Source organism: Oncorhynchus clarkii, chromosome 26 (assembly GCF_045791955.1).
Source record: "Oncorhynchus clarkii lewisi isolate Uvic-CL-2024 chromosome 26, UVic_Ocla_1.0, whole genome shotgun sequence".
Classification (NCBI taxonomy): Eukaryota; Metazoa; Chordata; class Actinopteri; order Salmoniformes; family Salmonidae; genus Oncorhynchus; species Oncorhynchus clarkii.
This window is the reverse complement of record NC_092172.1, coordinates 19,437,705-19,461,970: the sequence shown is the minus strand read 5'-3', so window position 1 is coordinate 19,461,970 and position 24,266 is coordinate 19,437,705. Positions and strand designations below refer to the sequence as shown.

Here is a 24,266-nt window from a genome sequence, read left to right as displayed (position 1 = left end):
TAAGCCCAGCAGAAAATGATACCCAGGTTACATTTCTATGTGGTAATGATGACCGGAGATCTGAAATGTGAGCCCAGCTACTCTGCTACAACGTTACAGAGAGGTGCTGAGCAGACAGCTCAAATCTACACTAAGATCTGACACACACGCACCACCATGACTCCTATTACAAAGAGAGACCATAAAAACTCCACCCAAACCCTGCATTCATCCTACTACCACCACCACAACCATTACACTGGTTAAAAGGCTTTTAAGGCAGACTTCATTGTTTTCATTGTAAAAGTCTTATCTGATCTAAGCGTTAACCTATTGAAAACACACCAAGCGGTCACTCCATCTCCGACAGTCAGAGAGTGCACGTGTGTGCTTGGCTGTGAGAGACTAGGTCATCCAGGGGATGGCTGGCAGGCAGGGTTTCATGCGGACCTAGTTGAAGGCAGTGGTTCCTGTCCCGGGTGGACGGTCCGTGATATTAGATCCAGCCACATGCACCAGCGACCTACAGGAGTTATTCAATCTGCTGAACGCCAGCCAACACCATTTCCCTGAGCGCTTGCACAACAGTGAACAATGAACCCAGCTCCAGCTGCCAGAAACAAAAGACACTAACTTTCCCTTCCCACACGCTGTATCCTTTACAACCAAATATTTGAGGAATATCCTTTTAAAAGTGTATCAGCATGATTGATAGTTTTTCATTTCAACAGCTCAGTATTAAAAACAAGCTTCAGCAGAAGTCTCAAGTCTCCTTGGCCCTCTAGCATGGGAACTTTCTGAAAGTCTGGACACCCCTTCAAATTAGTGGATTCTGCAATTTCAGCCACAACCCGTTGCTGACAGGTGTATAAAAATTGAGCACACAGCCATGCAATCTCCATAGTCAAGTATTAGAGGTAAAATGGCCGTACTGAATAGCTCAGAGACTTTCAAAGTTCTTCCCTGCTAGAACTACCCATGCTGTTATTGTGAAGGAGAAATGTTTAGGAGCAATAATGTCTCAGCCGTGAAGTGGTAGGCCACACAAGCTCACAGAAGGGGACCGCCGAATGCTGAAGTGCGCAGCGCGTAAAAATTATTTGTCCTTGGTTGCAACACTGACTACCGAGTTCCAAACTGCCTCTAAAACAACGTCCGCACAATAACTGTTCGTCGGGAGCGTCATGAAATTAGTTTCCATGGCCGTGCAGCCGCACACAAGCATTAGATTGCCATGCGCAATGCCAAACTTCGGCTGGAGTGGAGTAATGCTAGCCGCCATTGGACTCTAGAGCAGTGGAAACGCATTCTCTGGCAGTCCAATGGACTAATCTGGATTTGGTGGATGCCAGGAGAACTCTACCTGCCCGAATGCAGTGCCAACCTTAAAGTTTGGTGGGGGAGGAATAATGGTCTGGGGCTGTTTCTCTTGGTCCAGGCTAGGCCCCTTCGTTCCAGTGAAGAGAGAGCTTACCGCTACATCATACATTCTAGACAATTATGTACTTCCAACTTTGTGGCTACAGTTTGGGGAAGCCCCTTCCTGTTTCCGCATGACAATGTCCCCGTGCGCAAAGTGAGGTCCATACAGAAATAATTTGTTGAGATCGGTGTGGCAGAACTTGATTTGGCCTAAACGCCCAACATCAGTGCCGACCTCACTAATGGTCTTGTGGCTGAATGGAAGCAAGACCCGCAACAATGTTCCAAGATCTAGTGGAAAGCCTTCCCAGAAGAGCAGAAGCTGTTATAGCAGCAAAGGGGGGACCAACTCCATATGAATGCCTTTTATGAGATGTTAGACAAGCAGGTGTCCACATACACAAGTATCTACTAAGAGGTTTGGGTGATTCATCTCAGCTTCTTTGTAACCTTGACTCCATCTAATATCTTTAGACGGTAGTAGTAGACCGGTGTGTGTAGTACACACCCATAGGGCTGAGGTCCGATGGGTTTTCTTCCTCTTTTCCCAAAATATTTGCGTCACAAACCCTGCTGCTGCGGTCATTTGATTACAGTGGCATATGTTCTTCAAAGAGAGGAAGCCGAAATGACAGAAAGAATGTAGCCTAAGCTACTGAAAATGGGCTTTTTAGAAGATGAAATCATGACAGGGGCATTCTTATTAAAGAAGAGTCCAAACAGTCTATTTCAGGAAACTTTGTGAACGGGCATACAGAGTATACCAAACATTAGGAACACCTTCCTAATATTGAGTTGCACCCCCACCCCACCCTCGTAACAGCCTCAATTCATTGGGGCATGGACTCTTCAAGGTGTCAAAAGCATTCCACAGGGATGCTGGCCCATGTTGACTCCAATGCTTCCCACAGTTATGCAAAGTTGGTTGGATGTCCTTGGGTGGTGGACCATTCTTGATACACACAGGAAACTATTCAGCAGCATAAGCAGGGTGAAGCTAAGCAGGGTGGGTCCTGGTCGGAATAGCAGATGCTGCTGAAAGTGGTGTTGGAGGGCCAGTAGGGGGCAGTCTTTCCTCTGGCCTAAAAACATTGTCCCAATGCCCCAGGGCAGTGAATGGAAATTTTGCCCTGTGTAGGGTGCCATCTTTCGGACACTCATTCAAATCCTGCCCATTCACTCTTTGAACACAAATTACATTAATAAGGGATCATAGGTGCCTTCCCGCCTTTGGGACAACGACTCCCATTGTTAGAGCGGAGACATGAGCATCTCCTTATTATATATAGATCTCTGGTTTCAGCCTCTTGCGAATATGGAAATTAAAGTTAAAGTTAGAGGGTGCACAGCGCATTGTTAGGGCGCTGGCTTCCCCTAGAGGAAATTGATGTTTTGCCCAAATTATATAATTACTCCAGTCAAAATAAAAATGTCACCAGAGAGCATAACTTAGCCACAGAGGATCATTGGCTTATTTTTTAAAAACAGCTGTGGATTGTTTGAAGTCACAAGTGGGTAGGTCTATACCCACTTCGGAAGCCTACAATTTGCACAGCGCATGTTGCAATATGTCTAGCTAATTGATTTGCGGCTGTCAGTAAAAAGCATCTAAAATGTGAAGATAAGTGTCTTCAGTATAATTTAAGATGTTGCAACAAGAAGAATGGGGGGGTGGCAAAGAATGGCGTCCCTCTCCAGAATGCATGCGCTCAGCTGTCTCCCGACAATTCTTGCGCATTCATTGTGTGAATTGTTTGCCCTTTGATTGTTTTGTTTTTTTATCAATTCCTCATTACATATGACACCGTAGGCCTAGTAAATGTACCGTTAAACCCTCTTCATTTGGTTACATTAATTACTGTTAATGCATGTATTAGTTATTTACCATTATCATTCTCGTAGAGGAGACGTTGTTTGCTACAATTGTGAGAAACACGTTTTGGTTTATTTCATACCATTATTTACGCACTCCATGTGAGCAATGAGCATGTGTCTGGTTTCTCCGTCTCGTTAATGTCGGCGAAGCGTACGCGCCTAAGCATGCATAGAAGTACCTGGCCTGCTTCTCTCAAATGCCAAATGTAGGAAAGTGCCCATTTGGGGGATGTCTGATTGTCTAAACTCGCCACCACTAATAAGCTGGCCTTCACAGTCATTTTGTCTTCACCTCACACAGTAAGTCAACATCCAGATTATTATATTTCCTTACAGTATTTAAAAAATATTTCCAACACACTCCACCTCAATAATCAGCGTCACTGATAAATAGGCTATGATATATATGTTGCGTGTATTTGTTTCCATTTTAATTGTCGCCAACGTCATACTACAGCATAGTTGTCGCCTTCATACTTTCCTTGTCAAGTCATTATCTTATAGCCTATCCGGAAAGCCTAAGGAAGACCTACGTTTTTTCATACGTTTTAAGGAAAGGATAAATATTTGCTCGTGTCTGACATATGCTGGTGGCTGATTGATTGATGCGGGTTCTTTTCAGGGGAAGTTTGGAGAAGCTTACAATTTATCCTACCATTTCTACCAATCTGCATGACATTTATTTATTATGTGCATTATTGTGGAAGTTTCATTTCAATAACATTTTAATTTCAAAAATCATTGTCATGTGGTTAACCTTTTTGGGATAGGGGGCAGCATTTTCACTTTTGGATGAATAGCGTGCCCAGAGTGAACTGCCTCCTACCCTGTCCCAGATGCTAATATATGCATATTATTATTAGTATTGGATAGAAAACACACTGAAGTTTCTAAAACTGTTTGAATGATGTCTGAGTATAACAGAACTCATATGGCAGGCAAAAATCTGAGAAAAATCCAACCAGGAAGTGGGAAATCTGAGGTTTATAGTTTTTCAACTCAGCCCCCATTGAATATACAGGGTGATATTAGTTATGTTTCACTTCCCAAGGCTTCCACTAGTTGTCAACAGTATTTAGAACCTGTTTTGAGGATTCTACTTTAAAGGAGGGGCTCATAAGGGCTCTTTGAGTGAGTGGTCTGACAGAGTGCCACAGCCTCGGTCTGGCGCGCTCACGTGAAAGGTAGCTACATTTCACTTAATTTGTAGAGACAAAGGAATTGTCTGGTTGGAACATTAATGAAGTTTTATGTTAAAAACATCCTAAAGACTGGTTCCATACTTAAGTTGGCATGTTTCTACCGGCTGTAACGGAACTTTTTGAACTTTTTGTCCGATGTTCGGCGCGACCTGAACACGCTTTTGGATTTGTTTACCAAACGCCCTAACAAAAGAAGATATTTGGACATAACTGATGGACATTATCGAACAATTCAAAACATTTAAGGTGGAAATGTGATTCCTGGGAGTGCATTCTGATGAAGATCAAAGGTAAGTGAATATTTAAAATGCTATTTCTGAGTAATGTTGGACTACCCAATATGGCAGGTATCTCTTTGGCTGCTTTGTTGTCTAAAGGCTGTACTCAGATTATTGCATGGTTTGCTTTCTCCGTAAAGTTTTTTTTAAATCTGACAAAGCGGTTGCATTAAGGAGAAGTTTATCTAAAGTTCCATGTATAACAGTCAAATCTTTATCAATGTTTATTATGAGTATTTCTGTAAATTGATGTGGCTCTCTGCAATATCACCGCATGTTTTAGAACTACTGAACGTAACGCGCCAATATAAACTCCGATTTTTGTATCTAAATATGAACTTTATCAAACAAAACATACATGTATTGTGTAAGATGGAGTCCTATGAGTGTCATCTGATGACGATCAAAGGTTAGGTATTCATTTTCTCTCCATTTCTGCTTTCTGTGACTCCTCTCTTTGGCTAGACAAAATGGCTGTGTTTTTCTGTGGCTTGGTGGTGACCTAACATAATCGTTTGTGGTGCTTTCGCTGTAAATGCTTTTTGAAATCAGATAGTGTGGCTGGATTAACGAGAATTTTATCATTAAAATGGTGTAAAATACTTGTATGCTTGAGGAATTTGAATTTGGCACCCTGCACTTTCACTGGCTGTTGCGGAACCCCAGTCCTAGATAGGTTAATCATAAAATGAAGAAAAATTCAAAATTCAAAATCTAAAAGTTCAAATTCAAGTAAGGCGAGAGCACCTGCCTCTGCCATGTGGACACATTGATACGCTGTGGTCCACTGGCGACTAAAGAAATGAACGCATAGAACTCAGATGGCCTATTAGACCAGAGCAGCAGTAGGCCTATAACTTCCATTGTCAACTAAGTCAAAAACATAGGCCTAAAGCAGAAAAATAAAAACAGAAAATACCCTGTTAAAAATTCTAGTTATCACATTCATCTCTCTACTCCACCTCCCTGCATCACTTTGACTTGAGCTATTGCTAGTGAAGTGCAACATTGTATCAAATCATCAACTGGGTTCGGCCAGAAGCTGGTGCTAGCGAATTTGAAACATTGTATCAACTAGCTTATTCTGGGCCTTCAGTGAGCTCGGGACAGATGAAATGATGTTTCCACTGGATATATGGAATTTTCAGATCATGATATTTTGCTCTTTCACACTTGGCGATTAGAGGCCCGGGTGAGGCTTGGTGATTAGAGGCCCGGGAGTGTTGGAAAGATTTTTCAAATACTAAAGGAACTATCATCTTTTGCAATAGATGTGAGAAAAACAGACTTTGTTAACATTGTGTGAGGTGAAGAAAAAGTTACTGGGAAGCTCAGCTTATTAGTGGTAGAGGTGGTGAGTCATGAAAGAAATCAGACATTGCCAAATGGGCACTTTCCTACATTTTGCACATAGCAGGCGTGAGAACGGTAAATAATACATGCATTCACAGAAATGAATATAACCAAATAACAGGTATTAACATTAAATTGCCTGTTTTTCAAATGCGAGGCTACTACATGGGCATTCGTAAAAATGCATTGCAGGCCGACACTGTATAGCCTAGGCTACTATTCTACTTGGCAGGGATAAGAGGGCGGCAATTTTTCTTTCTCGCCTAGGGCGGCATATCAGCCAGAGCCGGGCCTGATCAGCATGGATTAGTATACAAATTAAGAAACTATTCAGTATCAAATTATACCATGCCAGGTTGGAGAGGATTGGCACATTGTCCACGACACATTAGTTCATTATAGGCCTCAGAGCCAGAACAACCTTGTCGACTGCTGTTGAATAATAAAAGTAGATAAGATATTTTTACTGAAGTGCCATAGGAGATGTAGAAAGTTGAATAGACAGACTGAGTTAGCAAAACAATTGCTTAAATCATTAGCACACTCCTGCTATTAGGACAACTTTGTCTACATGAATATAAAGTTAAAATAAATCCTAAAATGGATGTAAGCCTATTTAACCGTTTTGAGGGTTATTTTATAACCTTTAGTTACAGTTATTCAATTACTGTCACAGCCTTCTACACACATCCCTGTCAGATGTGAGGAGAGGTGACCCAGCGTGTTTCGTGTGTTTGTGAGTGTGTGCGGTCATTTGTGTCCCCTCAGCACATCTGGCTCTAGTTACAGCACTTGTGAGTGGTTCACCTCAGTCCTTCAGCCCTGACCCATCCCTGTCCTGAGAGGGAACAGGGGAATAACAGACACTGAAGTTCCCCTGGCTCGTCTCTGGTCCCTGGCGATCTGGGTGTCCACTCGTCTGATGTCGGCTCCAGATGGCCGCCTGCTGACTTTTCTTGTTTGGGAGTCGGGGTGCGGCCATCCCAGCCCGGCTCTGTCCAGAGGTTTACGTCATACTCAGGTCATGTCTCTTTACGCAGCACCAAACAAGAGCAGCTTTTGTAATGCATTACCCTCGACTACGGACTGTTCTCACGGGCCAAGTTGAGGATGGTTTCGCAGATGATGAAAGGTCATTTACCTCTTAAATAATGCTCTGCCTTCAGGCTCATCACCAAAACGGTTACAAAAAGTTATACGTGTTCCAAAACCATCAAAATGTCCCATGCCTCAACTCCAACTCTGGAGCAAAACAAAGTTGATTCCACCATTCGCAAGATGCCAGAGACACTGATGAATATCATTACAGCGTAATGAATGTCAGGGGGCGCAGCAGAGAGGGGGATGGGAGAAGGGGGGGGGGGGGGCAAAGACAATGCAGAGGTAAACTGTTAACCACCAAAGAGGTGGGAGGAGAAAGTCACATTTCTCTGCACTACGAGACCGTCCATCTCAAAGGGCCAACTCCCATGGTTAGGTCTAAGGGCCAACTCCCATGGTTAGGTCTAAGGGCCAACTCCCATGGTTAGGTCTAAGGGCCAACTCCCATGGTTAGGTCTAAGGGCCAACTCCCATGGTTAGGTCTAAGGGCCAACTCCCATGGTTAGGTCTAAGGGCCAACTCCCATGGTTAGGTCTAAGGGCCAACTCCCATGGTTAGGTCTAAGGGCCAACTCCCATGGTTAGGTCTAAGGGCCAACTCCCATGGTTAGGTCTAAGGGCCAACTCCCATGGTTAGGTCTAAGGGCCAACTCCCATGGTTAGGTCTAAGGGCCAACTCCCATGGTTAGGTCTAAGGGCCAACTCCCATGGTTAGGTCTAAGGGCCAACTCCCATGGTTAGGTCTAAGGGCCAACTCCCATGGTTAGGTCTAAGGGCCAACTCCCATGGTTAGGTCTAAGGGCCAACTCCCATGGTTAGGTCTAAGGGCCAACTCCCATGGTTAGGTCTAAGGGCCAACTCCCATGGTTAGGTCTAAGGGCCAACTCCCATGGTTAGGTCTAAGGGCCAACTCCCATGGTTAGGTCTAAGGGCCAACTCCCATGGTTAGGTCTAAGGGCCAACTCCCATGGTTAGGTCTAAGGGCCAACTCCCATGGTTAGGTCTAAGGGCCAACTCCCATGGTTAGGTCTAAGGGCCAACTCCCATGGTTAGGTCTAAGGGCCAACTCCCATGGTTAGGTCTAAGGGCCAACTCCCATGGTTAGGTCTAAGGGCCAACTCCCATGGTTAGGTCTAAGGGCCAACTCCCATGGTTAGGTCTAAGGGCCAACTCCCATGGTTAGGTCTAAGGGCCAACTCCCATGGTTAGGTCTAAGGGCCAACTCCCATGGTTAGGTCTAAGGGCCAACTCCCATGGTTAGGTCTAAGGGCCAACTCCCATGGTTAGGTCTAAGGGCCAACTCCCATGGTTAGGTCTAAGGGCCAACTCCCATGGTTAGGTCTAAGGGCCAACTCCCATGGTTAGGTCTAAGGGCCAACTCCCATGGTTAGGTCTAAGGGCCAACTCCCATGGTTAGGTCTAAGGGCCAACTCCCATGGTTAGGTCTAAGGGCCAACTCCCATGGTTAGGTCTAAGGGCCACAGTCGCAGTGATATTACGGCAATTCAAAGCTGCAGTCTCTAAGAGGCATCCTGCTCTGGCTGTATAGAAGCTGCACGCTCCCTTAGACCCGTCAGCTGTCATTGGCTAAAGTAGGCCACAGCCGAGTCCACAGCACAGTCACAGGCCTGTTAAAGATTGACACAGCGATTGCACAAGTGTGCCATGTCACAAAACACTGCAAAGCCATAATGCAATACTTACCACAGCAGATCTATAGCCAAAGTGTTTCCAATACAGTCTCTCCAACCAAGGGAGTGGTAACTCGTAAGCCAACAAAGTCACCTTACCACACCACAATGGGCGCCAACAGTTTCTCCAAGAAACCATATCATGAGAGAGTCCTTCTGTTCAGGCTGTGAGAGGAAAGGGGGAGTAGGGGTTGAAGAGGAGTTTGTGTTTGAGAGAAGTTGTATGAAGAGGGGTGAGGGAGCATGATATGGGTGAGTTCAGTTATGTTTAGGACCTGAACTGGTGCTGTGCACAGGAGAAAGCACCTTTGTGGAGTCGAGCTGAATTCTGCCTAGTGGGGCCTCAAAGACCATCAGCGCGCCATTTTCTCTGTGTCGCCCTCTCCCAATAACCTCCTCATTCCTTGCTCTCCAGCAAATCACTTCAAACCCCTTTTGCCTCCCAGTCAATAGCCTGGACTCCCCAGGGACCAATTATGGGCTGTGTGAGTCCAGCCTCTTGTATTTGAGCCTGAGGTTCTGTTCCACATTAGCCATAGCTACATTTTAGAGGGCTAGAGAAAGCATCAAGAGTAAAACAAAAAGGGTCACAGATGATTTATGGCTGGTGGAGTGGCCCAGGTCCAGCAGCTAGTAGAGAGACTTGAAGAGTTGGAAACACACACAGTTCCCATGAACACTGGATTATATTTATATCGTTCAAGATTGCCCTCTGTCCAATTTGAGACATGGTAAAGCTATTTATCAAAACCAACTTCGGTCAACATAGCAAAGAGAGTGTGTGTGTGTGTGTGTGCTTACATAGTGTTTTTCTGCAGCGGCAAGCTTTCATCTGTCCTCACTGTCACCAGGCCTGGTGATTTACAGTAGGTGCAGGGAGTTCTGGCACTGCACTACAATATGCCCATGGACATTTGGAACCAAAAGTAATTTGGCACCGCTGCAATGCGCACTTACAATCGTCTAGTTCTCATTGTCCAGCTCTATGCCAGAGATCAACTGCTAAAGAGATGAGCATGCGGATGTGTTGTGCATTACCTTGCATGAAAATGATCTTGTCGTTTCGCACAATCACAAGATCAAAACAAATGTAAATGCACTGGGAAGGAGACAGAGCAGAGAGACTTCTGACAACAGAACAGAGAAGTCTAGAGCGAAAACAAGAACTATACAGATGGGGCATCTAACAGATAAACACTCCGGATGCCTGTGGTGCACAGATAGGCCTCCAGTCTTGCTACATATAGTGTATAGGCCTTAGCTTGCCATAGTTAGCCATGCCTTTAGGAGATCGACATCAATCTTTCCCAGGGCAATTAAACAATAACAGAATTACGCGTTGACTCCCATTTTTCACTTTAAAATGTATGCCAAAGAAAAAACATCAATTTCAATGTTTAACAAACCATAACTCTAAAACACAAGGACCACTTTGAACAATTTACATAGAAAATTTCACAAAAACACAATTACTGGAAGAACTGTGCAGATGCAAAGTTTGGTAACAGAATTAGATTTTTTTTCTCTACAAAAACTAAAATAAATCTGCTACGAATTAATATTAAGTCTGCAGAAAGAATGGCTTGTCAGCTATGACATGACACCTGGTTACTGAACTGTAGTAGGCGAAGTGTATTTACATCCGGTAACAGAATTATAACATTGGTCCCTGAGCTGTACTATACAGAAATTCATAATTATGGATATCATTATCTTCATGGTGATGTAGCCTGAATTGGTACACAAAGGTAGACATTTTGGGGAAATATTTCATTTATTTGGGTATTAATCTACACACGGGCTATTATTATAATGAGCTCCGCCCCCAAACTAGACCACATTTGGTTGGCCCGGACCAAATCTGAACCAATCATATACATCTGTTTTTCACAAGCTTGAACATCACAGTAGAGCAGAGTAGAGTACAGTAGATATGTTCAGTATAGTACATTATACTGTACTCCACTCCAGTGTGCACTGCTGTGCTGTGCAAACTTGTGAAACAGACGTCTGATTGGTTCAGATTTGGTCCGGCCAGGGTGGATTGACTGAATTTCAATGAACTACTTTTCAACGTCCATGGACATCCAGTGTCTGTCGGTGAAGATGCTTGTCACAGTAAATAAAGAGGGTAGGTAAATAGGCGCATGCAGCTCAGACGCCGATTGCATGGCACGTCATTTACTGTCACAAACTGACAGATTGTTGTAACATATGTGGCTAGCTGATAAAATCTAGGCGCTGTAAGATCTGGCAGGCATCAGCAATGCAGAGGCAGAGGAACGTGCCCATTAACTGGAGAGAGACGAGGGAGAGCAGCAGAGAGAGAAAGAGAGTAAGAGTGAGGGGCTGTCCAGATTTTCTCACAGTCTTGCTTTGACCACCAGAAAAAAAAATAGAAAATAGAAAAGTTATGAGCTGAACATAACAGTATGCCAGTGGAAGGAAGGACAGTAAGCAGGTGAACCAACTGTGGTTTGTGACCACCATCATCTCCCATTGTGGCCAATTCAATTGCAGTAATTCCGTTATTGCAGTATTTGCGTTACTGATACGCCTTTGCTTATTCCTAATTTGTAGGATGGAAAATGGTTGAAAAATGTATATGCTTTAATTTCTCAAAAAGGATAGACTCTTCACCTTCATTTGACATGAGCCTATGAACTTCACATGTTGATGCTCATGGGGCATTTTAGATGGAATTGCCCCCTTTAACACTAATCACGCCCAGTCATGGTGCTGGTCTGTACCAGCACTGATTAGAATCAGCCCATCTCACGATGGCAGAGATGGACCATCCTTCCCCATTAGATCATGTATGGGTTTAATGCTAGGCCTTGTGCGTTGTGGTTCCACGTAGTACAGAAGGGATAGAGTACTCTTAACACAACACAGGCACAGAGTTGGAGGTTCAACCAGTGAAATGAACTGGAGGCTCCTGTTCTTATTATCATAAAGATGAAGAGATTTGACCTTCTCTAATAAGAGTACCCCACCTTGCACTTCCTCATCCTAGCTTACACCATGAACACAGGAAGCGTTCACATCAGCCATTAGTGACAGAAACCACAGCGCTCTTTGAGAAAAAAGGAAACGGCAGGGTTCTGAGAAACGCTGGATTCTACTTTGATGTGCGTGTGCAGGAAACAATGAGGCATTTATTTATTAATCAGCTTCCTTCCCACATCTGTCTATAAATAATCAAAAGAAGTTGTCATTAAAGAAAATGGGACAGAAAAGGCAGATTTTGTTAAAGATCTGTACACCAGTAGCAAGGCATTTGCATCTCTTCTGGAAAAGGGAAACAGCACAAACCTGTTCTAAATTCCTGGGAACTATGAAAGTAGGTGGAGAAAAGAAAGACATCCATCATGCAAACACTGCTTTTCAAACACCTCAACTTCATATACAAGTGTGTGTAACTTCTGCTAGTCGACTAATCCCAACCCAATGACGGTGCCAGAAGGTCACCCATGTTATAAAAGCCAGGGTGAAATCACTCTATAATGACAGTAATTGACTGTGGATAGATGTGTTTAATCAGGATTAGATAGAAAGAGGACCAGAGAGATGAGACCATTAAGCCAGGCAGGGGCAGTAAACCACACGAGACGAGGTGAGCCCCAGAAATAGCCGACTTATCCAGCAGAGGGACAGGTTTAACACCAAGGACTCAAGCCTCATCAACAACATCACAGGCTTTATGAGCTTCAGCCATGATGGAGTAGAGACGTCTCAGGCATGATGGAGTAGAGACGTCTCAGGCATGATGGAGTAGAGACGTCTCAGGCATGATGGAGTAGAGACGTCTCAGGCAGGCCAGACACAGCTTAGGCAAAACACCCAAAGTTGAGAAACGCCAACTACCGCAGTACACCTGCATTGTCGGAGAGCTCTAGCACGCAACGAGAAAAATTATATATTCTCGGGCCATTTGGCCACCTATCAAATCCACTTTTAACAGTGAAATTAGAAAAAGGTGCTTTCGTTTTTAACAGAGAGATCAGTGGCTCATTGCTTTAAAAAAAAACAGCCAGGGGCCAGAGCTGCTGAGTCCCAGGGGTGGAGGGGAACTCTACAGGGACAATCAGGGGGGTCATAAAACCCCCTCAGCTGCAGCCTGTGATCCCCCTGCCCTCCCTCCACTTCAATACAACACCTGCACACACCAGCCCCACACCACAGCTGGGGCATGCCATTCCTCACCAGGTCCTGCTCACGCAACCCTAATTTCCTTCACCATCAGTCCAGGGAAGGCAGAATCACTGCTTTGATTAGAGATCTACTACAATTGCTTTTGCACAATGACTGGCGATGGATGCCTCACTGCATCAGGAAGATCATTAAGTACAACTATTTCAATAGATAATCTCTCTGCATGATGGTATTATTGCATTTCTGCATGATCGTTTTATCTCCTTCCAGATACGGCACATAAATGATGTACTGTTGGCTGAACATATGTGACTGTTCCATGTAGTAAGGTGTAGTCATGGTTCTGTAAGGCCCCAGTCCATGCAGCTGTGGGCTCAAGCTATGGCCTTCTATACAGCTAGATAAAGCAGATGAACACATACTCACACTGATCCACATGGTAATGAGATGAGTCCGAAAGGCCTTCAAAATACAGACGGACGGAACACCCCCAGCATGACCTTACCACACACACACACAACCACCTATGGCGAGCTCAGCACCCGCCGTCCGACTCGCTGCTCTACACCCCAGCACCCTCTCGTAAATGTAAAACGCTGCTCCCTTCATTACCATACTCCAATCATCTCCCACTTCATTCAGCCAAGCAGGCCGTACAGAGCTCCTCGCTCCCTCTCACTCTTAGTGCCCAGTTGGCCCCTATCCTTTGCCTAATGGTCTATTCTAATGAGTGGGGGGGCGGGGGGGGGCTGCACACATTGCATCAACAGCCCATCAAGTGATCAACCTTGCCTGATGCCGTTTGTGGCCTTGCCTTGTCCACAAAACAAACACCGCTGTAGTCAGTGCTGCTCTAGGTGCGATGTTCAATCTTCCGGGGACACATTGGCTGGGAATTTCTACGTTTGCAGGTTTCATGCCACGTCACCCTGTGAAAGGCCTTTTCCTCCCGGAAGGTTTATGATTTGGGTCTGAGGGAGTTAAGGTCACGCAGTGCGTCACCAAGCTGATAAGAGACAGAGGATGAGGCATGTAGAAACTACTAGTGAGGTGGCTGATCTGGGTGTCAAGATAATGTGTTTACAACAGCCTATGCAGATGTCAAAACACTGTGGTTTTCCTGTAGCCACGTTGGAGGTGGTAGCATTATAATATCACACACACACAGTGACTGAGTACTGAGCTAACAGCATGACAGGGTCAACTTTGTCCTCTAACTGGAGCCCACTGCAATTGAGTAAACATGAAGGCCAAATATATACCATTAGACAAACACCACAGAAGTGCCACGCTTGTATTGAGGAAGTTGGCTTCCTTATTACTCAAGAAGAGTCCCGAGGGCAATGGAAGAGCAATCTGTGTGGTATTGGAGTCTGAGAAGACTCCAATACCACACTGCTGCGGAGAGAAAAATGTAACTACATTTCAGACTCCATTTCCAGACAACTCTAAAGTGGAGGACAAGAGCTTATAAAAGCTGAAGTGTTGTGATTACAGCATGTCCCTCCCCGCTGTAGGTCTGGGGCTGGGCCAGGTATAACCATGTAGAGAAAATAGTGTTGTTTTGCAGAATAAAAGGTCAGAGTAAAACACATTAGCCGAGTAGAGTTACTGATCTGACCAATGAGGCTTGGCTAAACTTGGCTTTGGTCAGCCGAACGGAGGCCCAAAACTTTTCACCATTTTGGCTCAAAACAGCTTTTTAAGTCTCCAACATGTTCAGATCCCTTTATGGTGATGGGACAAATCTACTCAGCAGTCATACAGACAGACGCCCACACACAGCTCGCAGTTTCCTGGACACAGTCTGGGTAAGTGTCTCTAATGGTCATGTCTGGATTCCTTACTCCCTTATGGACAACACATAGTTAATGGCTTACCAGTAATCACAGTAAAAACAAGGCCATTGGACATTTCACAGTGAGATTACTGATTAGTTTGCAACATTCCTGTTGATCGGTAAGAAATGCTGTCGGAATACAGTGAGGTGGCTGATCTGGGTGCCCTAATCAAAAATGGATGCCCTGTGAAGAGTGGTGGGGTATAGTCTTTAAAATGGAGAAGCCTAACATCTGTCAACAGAGAGACCCACAGTCCAAGCCTGCCCCAGGGCAGGAAGCCTGGCTTCGTAAACGACCAAGCTCTTCAATTACTGTCATATCACACAGGGGAAAGAGGGGTCAGTTGATGTGGAAGAAGGAGCAACAATCCCTTACCTCGCCCCCCAAATATCCACTACTGTCCATGGTTGACCGACTGCTACAGAGGTAAACTAAGCTAAGCTCAGGGACTGCGGTTGAAAATTAGCCAGCTGGCTAAAACTGGCACTTTTACTGAAACGTTGATTAATGTGCACTGTCCATGTAAAAATAAAATAAACTCAAACTACCACGTTAGGGCCGGTCACCGGTCACACTGGCAGGGCAGGCTGATTAAACTCTCCTTCAATTCCCTCAGAAGGAAGAATTACTGGGTCCCCCTTTCCATTAGAACCAATCAGTAACCCACACGTCAGCCAACAAGCCCACACCACTACCAATTACTGACATTATACACCCACTAAATACAAACTAGGAGTCAGTGTGAGGGAAGGTTTATCGTCTGACCTTCCCATAGCCCAAAATATAATCTGTTCATGGATGCAATGTAAACATATTATATAAAGAAAACTAAAAAAATATAATATTTTCTTGCAACCATTTTGTGTTTGCTCACTAGCTAGTGGTTTCACAATCCTCCCCAGTTATTTTCCCAACATATTGTCCCTAAAGGGATTAAGCAATCTTATTTCATCTCTCTCTGGTGAGTTTTCAGAAACCATTGATAGACCCCCCCCCCCCCCCCCCATTTGCAACCTTTATTGGGTCGGTCTGAGCTCTAAAAAGGGCTAAGCTGATGTTTACTATGTGGTTCAGATCATTATTTGATAAATCAACATTATTGCCCATGGCATTAGTATAAAACAGACCTTTAGGCAAAGGGGCATTTTAAAGGAAATTGACAGACAGCCACTACATTTCCAAAGTAGGCAGCATACCAAAAATCTGTATGGAAACTATTACATAGACATGTCAGAATGATAAAAAAAAAAACTAAACGGTATCACCTTATGTCACCAGAATAATTATTATCTTACACTGATATTTTCCATGACCAGATGAATCATCGAATGATCTCTAACTGGAAGACGTGAGATTTAGTTGCCTAGCAGGATACAGGCGAAACAGGAAGGAAGCTAGAAAAGTTACATGTGAAATGGATGCAAAAAGACAGAGGCAAAAAAACAAAGTAATTATATTCATCATGCCCACATTGAAGTCTTCTGATGGAGCAACCAGAGAATATAATTGGCCCACTTACAACCAGAGAATATAAATTGGCCCACTTACAACCAGAGAATATAATTGGCCCACTTACAAACAGGAAATGTTTCATTTCTTGCACCCCCCCCCCCCCCCCCCCACTGGGGCACCAACAACAAACTATCCCAAGGAGAGCTTAATTATTCATAGATTGTCCTCAAAACGGAAGGAAGGAAAGGAAAAGTGAAAACCTAAACCCAACCCTGGTGTTGCTCATTGGATCGGAGTCCCATTCCTGTCACTGCCTGTTAGTCTTCCCTCAGCCGCACTGTGCAATTCATAGTTCAAAGTCCCATCTCACCCACGCTCTGATTGGGCGTTCCAGTCAGGAAGCTCCTATAGGATAATCTGTTCCTGTCAAACACACAGCTCAGCTATGCAAACAATGCCACAACACAACACATTGAGGAGAAGACAGGGAGTAAGTTCTGCTAATGCCACATGAAATGTACCATGACTTGCCTCTCATCTGCGACAAAGGAAGACCACCACAGAAAAATGTTTGTGGGATGTTTAATTGAACAGAAACTGAAAAGCATGGAAGACTGTTAGTGTTGAGAATGCTAACATGTCAGAGAGATGAGGGAGGCCATTTTTCTGATAAACTCATTTACCACAAACAAAACAGCAGGCTGAGCATATGGGGGGGGGGCTTTGAAGGCCTCCTCCGCTTAAGCAATGAGATCAAAGCTGTGTGAAAAGCAGAGTGTTGCTTTCAGGACAATGCAGAAATTTCCACAGACACACACAGGTGTATGATTCAAGCATTTCACTACACCCACAATAACATCTGCTAAACACGTGTATGTGACCAATAGAATGTGATTTGATTCGTATGGAGGTTGTGGTCAGCCACTCTCAGTAAGAGAGTAACAGAAGAGGCATCTTACCCAGAAAGGCAATGCTGCAGTCGTTCAGGTAACTAGTCTTTTGGGTGAGTAATTTCTCTGGAATGGATGAACTAAAACTCAGTCATCAAGGGGTTTCTATAAGGACCACTGCCTATGGTAAACTAATATGTATCCTAAATCTCCAGAAGAAGCACTGCTATTTACAAGTTATATGGGAAATAAATATCAAACTGTCAATATTACTCCGATATATCATATTTTTTTAAAGATAAGTATTTTTTCTGCTAGAGTAAAGTGATATAATTAAATTGGTTCCGAGTGTCTCAGAGGCTGGCAGCTTCCAATTCTAATAAATATTTAAGCCAATTTAAGGTCAGGTATTTTGGCACTAAAAGGCAATGTGGGAAAAGCGGTCTAGAGCAGCACTTTCTGCAGTAGATGTTCCCTAATTATTCACTTAGACAAAACACACAGAGACAAACAAAAGAGGGTGATGAATCCCCAACAACTCACATTGCCATGGTTGACGAAGCCGTGTTTACTGGCAATGAGGTCAGCCTCGTGTGGTCCTCCAGCGATGTGGACGGCCCATGTGTTGGTGTAAACCCTCTGACCAAGGGCCATGCCCAGCCCAGACACCAGCAGGAGCCCCAACAGCAGCCGCTCAGCAAGCCGGGACCAGGGGCCCATGGAGGAGGATGGAAGGCCCAGAGCCATGGGGTCCTACAGCAGCGCACGCAGTCCCTGAGCTCAGCGTCTTTATGATAGGCCGGGGGGACAAACAGGGGTGGAGAGAGACCGCACAGGACAGTCACTGCACCGGGATCACCAAAGAAGAGAGAGAGAGTTAGAAACATGTAGCAGAGCTCAGCACAATGAGAACAACAACTCTTACAACTTCTATTCAGAGTGCTGGAATAGTGAGCTGAAGCAGTATGTATTGTCAGAGAGACATCAATCCTGCCAAGGTTTGCTCACTTGTTACATTGCAACAGAATTACAAAAGGAGAGCGGAGTGATGTGAAGATATCAACATTTACAGGGGAACAATACCAGATTAACAACAGACTGTAATTACTTTTGAGGTAAAGGAGTCCAAGGTCCTTACTTCTCCCTTTCAGTGAAGCTATGACAATTAAATACGTATTGTATTTGGAATTACAAAAGGCACTTTGAAAGAAAACAATAATCATTAGTTGAAGGAAACAGAGTTCATACCAATTTCTATAGCATGAAAATGTTGATTGCAAATGCAGACGGTTTGTGTGTGGCAGACCAACAGCCTGTTCACCTGACAAACTAGTCTAGGTTAGACTAGTCAAGGTTCTCACTCATGAGATGTCAGAAACTTTTCCAAGTAAAGAGCATTGTGAACAGGAATCATGGGAAGAAAAAAATAAAAACTCCCAAACCCCATAGAGATCCCTAACCACTAGTATGAGAGGTGTTCAGAGTGAAACCAATTAAGAAATGTAGCCTGCTGACTTCAGAGAATGTGGTTGAGGCTGCTTTGAGACTTCCGTCCTCCATTAACTCCCCAAAAAGCTACAAAGAACACTGGCCCTACCTGTTCCTCAACCTTCCAAGAAGACTTTATCGAACATAACATTTCATTTCCAGCTCGATCTTTCAAAAGGAAATTGGATGATGAGTCACAGAGCGAGTCCAAGAGAGAGAGTGATGGGACGACCAGCTGAAATCTCCCCTATGAGGATGAGTGTTAGCCATTGGCAGTCAGTCAGTTATGAGACCTCAGCTGGGATTGGGCTCTGGCTGAGGAACCTTGGAGGCTCAAGTTCCACACAGGAAATTTGAAAGAAGAAAATATGAAAAAACATGCAAGGCTCGGCTCCCCTTTGAAGCACTTTTGGCAATTGAAACCCAATAAATGCAAATTACAGATCGGCTGGAAAAAAGACTGTCTTGAAATGCAGAAACAAAGCAGAGATAGTGTTGCATGGCATGAATATGCTAAATGAGAAGCTGAGTGAACAATCCTGGAGGATTCAACCCATTAAAGATAAAAATAGCAGGCAGAGGTACAAAGTAGCATGGCACAGTTAAAATCGCTTCAATACTGATCTAGCTATAAAACTACTTCTGACTGCGCCTTTCAGAAATGTATAGGGATGACAAAAAATCCCTCCTGACTCATAACTAAATGTTTAAATTTGTACTATAGTATCCTAATTCCATCACAAATAACATTACATAAAATAAACATTTATTCGGGCACACCAAAACTTCTTCGTGCCCAAAGATTTATGATCCACTTACAGAATTATATGCAATGCTAAAGACACTATGCAGAGTAGAAGTCGAACAATTAATAGGCATGGACGATTAATTAGGGCCGATTTCAAGTTTCCATAACAAATCGGTATTACGCCGATTACATTGCAATCCACGAGGAGACTGTGTGGCAGGCTGACCACCTGTTACGCGAGTGCAGCAAGGAGCCAAGGTAAGTTGCTAGCTAGCATTAAACTTATCTTATATAAAACAATCAATCATAACAAAATCACTAGTTAACTACACAGGGTGGTCCTGTGTTGCATATAATCAATGCGGTGCCTGTTAATTTATCGTTGAATCACAGCCTACTTCGCCAAACGGGTGATGATTTAACAAAAGCGCATTTGCGTCAGGGTGTATGCAGTAGTTTGGGCCGCTTGGCTCGTTGCGAACTGTGTGAAGACCATTTCTTCCTAACAAAGACCATAATTATTTTTCCAGAATTATACATAATTGTGACATAACATTGAAGGTTGTGCAATGAAACAGGAATATTTAGACTTAGGGTTGCCACCGGTTCGACAAAATACGTAACAGTTACGTATTTCACTGAAAGAATAAGTGTGTTGTTTCCAAAATGATAGGTCATTAATATGGTCAAATCCGGAAACCAAGGCTTGTATTTCTGTGTATTTATTATAATTAAGTCTATGATCTGATATTTGATAGAGCAGTCTGACTGAGCGGTGGTAGGAAGCAGCAGGCTTGTAAGCAGTCATTCAAACAGCACTTTCCTGTGTTTGCCAGCAGCTATTCCCGATGCTGGCAAACACAGGGCTGGGCTGGCAATACTATAGTGCCTATAAGAATATCTAACAGTCAAAGGTATATGAAATACAAACGGTATAGAGAGAAATAGTCCTATAATTCCTCTAATAACTACAACCTAAAACTTACCTGTGAATATTGAAGACTCATGTTAAAAGGAACCACCAGCTTTCATATGTTCTCATGTTCTGAGCAAGGAACTTAAACGTTAGCTTTCTTACATGGCACATATTGCACTTTTACTTTCTTCTCCAACACTGTGTTTTTGCATTATTTAAACCAAATTGAACATGTTTCATTATTTATTTGAGACTAAATTGATTTTATTTATGTATTATATTAAGTTAAAATAAGTGTTCATTCAGTATTGTTGTAATTGTCATTATTACAAATACATATATTTTTTAAACCATGTGTTTTTTTTTTGTTTTGTTTTTTTTAAATCAGCCGATTAATCGGTATTGGCTTTTTTTGGTCCTCCAATAATTGGTATCGGTGTTGAAAAATCATAAAATCGGTCGACTTCTAGTGTAGAGGTCCAGATTAAGCATTGTCTTAAAACCTGCTCAACCACATGGTCAGAGTGATTAGCTTCTGGCAAAACAACTTGTTTATTAAGCTCAAAAGCGACCAAAACATTACAGTTTAAAGAGGCTACAAACAAGACAAAATAATTATCTGAATTAACATTTGATGCATTCCAGGTTTTCATTCAATGAGAACCTTTCAAAGACCTAGTTGAAATACTATGGTATGTGAAATCCATTGGCAGAGTGGCGGTCAAATCCCTGTCCAGTGCTCCAGGCAGTGTGTTCTGTTACAGCTGTTACAATAGACCCGACAAAACATACCCACCTAACAAGCAGCAACATTTCCACTTTATGCAATGCCTTGTTTTGCTGTCGAACTGGCCGGCAACATCATTATATTTTAGAGGGGGTGATGAATCTTTTCATCACTAAACAATTACAAAACTCAACAAAAAGTACCCATATGCAAACTCGGGTGGAACAACTTCAGCTTTCAGAACGGATGTATTATTCTGACAGAACACATGGCCAAAGCAACCAAATACAAGGCAATTTTAACTGAACCGCACTGTTACAATAGCAGGAATATGCACTGATTGACAGCTCAAGAAACAAGAACCTGACATTCCAAAATGACATTACTAACACTTTCAAGGGGGAAAAAGCTGTAAAATATGCAGCTCACCTTCGAGCTTCAGACTAATGATGTTGTTGTGATTCTGATGCAGTTCGATCTGATGCGGAGGCAGCACACACAGACAGAGGTGTGCACCTTCCCCAAGCCTCCCTTTAACTTTCACAGACATGCATGGCTCAAAGTACACCCGCCCCTAGTGACCTCATCTGGGCACTCAACCGTTCAGCCGGAGTTTAATGTCAGTATAAAAACCATACACCGTGGAATAACAAAAGCTCAACTACTTTACTGCTCGCAGGAGAAAGTGGGAAACCAGCCATTTTGCTGCCAGTGCTCATAAGTGTTAGCAGAGTAAATGATACCATACGTCAAGGTTTGGCAGCAAATATTATAAAGCTGCACAAGTGTTAACAGACAAATGTGAATCCAAATCAGCAAGTAGTCATACATTTCATAACTCTGCTTGAAATTATCTAAAAAGGGTCACCAAAGGCCAAATGGAAAACACATTACATTCTACAAAGTGTAAGTCAAATTGCAGATGGGGGTGGTGATGCTGCTATTGCCCTTGACAGGAGATAACATTGGCAAACCACAGAGCAGTGCCCAAGGTTAGAATACTTCAGCATTCCCCCTGCCAGAGGTGTCAGGTCTCCCTACTAGCAATCAAAACATGGCCACTGGCCCAGGAGATGAAGAATGGCTAGAAAGTCAAGAAATCTCAAACAGGAACAAACTTTCACAGAGCCCAGTGGTTATTTGCAGAATTTGCATTTTCCCCATAGGCTAATTGGAACTCCGGGAGAGGACTGCTGTGCTTTGACACACACTCTAACACGGAGACATGACAGGGGCACTTAAAGGTGATAATCACTTGAATACAATACATTTGTATCACAATCCACAAAAAAATTTCCAGGTCCTAAGGTTTTACATTTACAGCATACTACAATATACGGTCTTCTTGTCTTGAGCTCCTCTAACACTCCATTGTATGTTGCTTGCAGATAATGAATATTCCCTGCCACAAGTATTACATTACCATGAAAAAGTGATTAATCATATACAGTAGCAAAGCTACAGTAATAGCGTTTACTCCGCCGAATAGATCCTTCTTCAAATCATAAGGAGCCAAGCTACAATTCAAATCAAAAAGTATTTCAAGACGTCTTTCTTAATGTTGGTCGCAAAACAGTGAATATCTCCTCTTTTGGCAGTTATACCAGTGAGTCAACATGCCCACATTGGCTATAAAATAAAACTTCTGCTCGTGTCTCAAAAAGTTATCCCACGTGTCATTAAACCATTCAAGTCTCATTATATTTTATGACAACAATTGTGGTTCATAGCAGAAATGGCTTATTATTGCTATAAAAAAAAGACAACTTACCACAAATGTCCTTGACAACTGCATACAGCTGGGCGATAAACTTCGAATACAAGACGTTCCTGAATCGTCTCCCGCTGGTATTTCAGTAAAGCAACACTGTATCGCGTTATCAGCTACAACTACTTGATACAATGTAGCCTACTGCGATTCTGCGGCGCTCAGAGCACGCGCTCCTTCACACAATTTTTCCCGTTTTTAATCCCCAGCCTTCTGTTTCTCTGATCTTTCCGATTTGGACGGTGATCGGAATATAATTTCACACAAACCCACTCTCACAGAACAACAACAACCGGGATCAACGTCGACGGCGTCATGTTTCAGCTAACGTTACAGCCAGGCTCGTAATGCCCTTTTGGCGGACACAGACAGTTACAGCCCGAGTGTCTCCGTTGATAGGGACAAGGCAATGCCGATGACAGGCAAAGCACACTCCTCGCACTAAGCAACTAGTCTGGCCTCTTCTAGGAACGAAGGTACACCAGTACAATACACCCCATGAGCGCCTCAATTATCAGGAAACTTTCCAATGCCTTAGGAGGGTTTATTCTGTAGGCTTACCAATTCCCGTTTACATTATGCATGATCCCCTGTCTTCTTCGATATACTAATTCATCGAATATAGTCTTACAACTACCATACTACATTGTTAATGGTTACAAAATAAAATAAAATAAACATGATTGTATGAACCCTCTCAAAACAGCTGAGGGGTCCACATCACATAGCCCCTCAGGAAATACGTCATGGCGAACGAGGGCAAGGAGAAAATGCACAGGATTTGGACACACCTACTGCTCAAGAGTAATATACACAGTAGTATAGCGCCATCTGCTGGAATAATCTATAACAAATATTGTCTGCACAGTGTTAATAATTGTTTTTTAGGGGGGTAGTGCAAAGACCAGATGTTTTAATTTTGATGAGCATCAGATATGCATTATAATATAGCCTATATGCATAACATTATGGTTTAGGTTTTAAATAATAGGGCCCTCACACACAACCCTAAAACAACCACTACAAATTCGTTTTCAAAAGCTCTGAGCTGAAGAGCCTTTCAAGAAGAACTCAAACGAAGCAAACCCTTCCACCCCAGTCTTTTAAATTGCCTTTGCCCAGACAAAAACCCACCTGGCTCTGTTGAAGTATACAGCTGCTCACTGCCATTTAATGGCTGCAAAAGGATGGAGCGTGTAATCATGCTACACACGCTGTTGAATAGCCTACCGCGTGACATTGGTGCAAACTGTTGCTTAATTACGCCAGCCTACTCAGCCAATCAACGACTTTATTATACTTTTCAATCTGGTCACTTTCATTGGCTTGTCTGATCCAAGGCTAAATACAATTGCAACCCTGTTAGTAGATAGATTGAAAA

The 24,266-nt window shown here is 43.3% G+C and overlaps 1 protein-coding gene across 3 annotated transcripts in view; it reads right to left on the bottom strand.

Annotated features, from left to right (window-relative positions):
* The window catches only part of LOC139384681 (furin-1-like), a 97,734-nt gene extending 74,116 nt beyond the window's left edge, over positions 1-23,618 (bottom strand). The window contains exons 1-2 of one of the 3 annotated variants that reach the window (XM_071129504.1): positions 22,889-23,618; positions 17,782-18,082 (exon numbers count right to left, since the gene is read on the bottom strand). In XM_071129504.1, the coding sequence (XP_070985605.1) occupies positions 17,782-17,985 (204 nt within the window). In that variant the 5' untranslated portion in view covers positions 17,986-18,082; positions 22,889-23,618. Of the gene's footprint in view, positions 1-17,781; positions 18,083-21,546; positions 21,661-22,888 lie in introns of those variants that run through there. The other 2 variants (XM_071129505.1, XM_071129503.1) reach the window with 2 other exon arrangements.
* Positions 23,619-24,266: the final 648 nt, after the last annotated feature.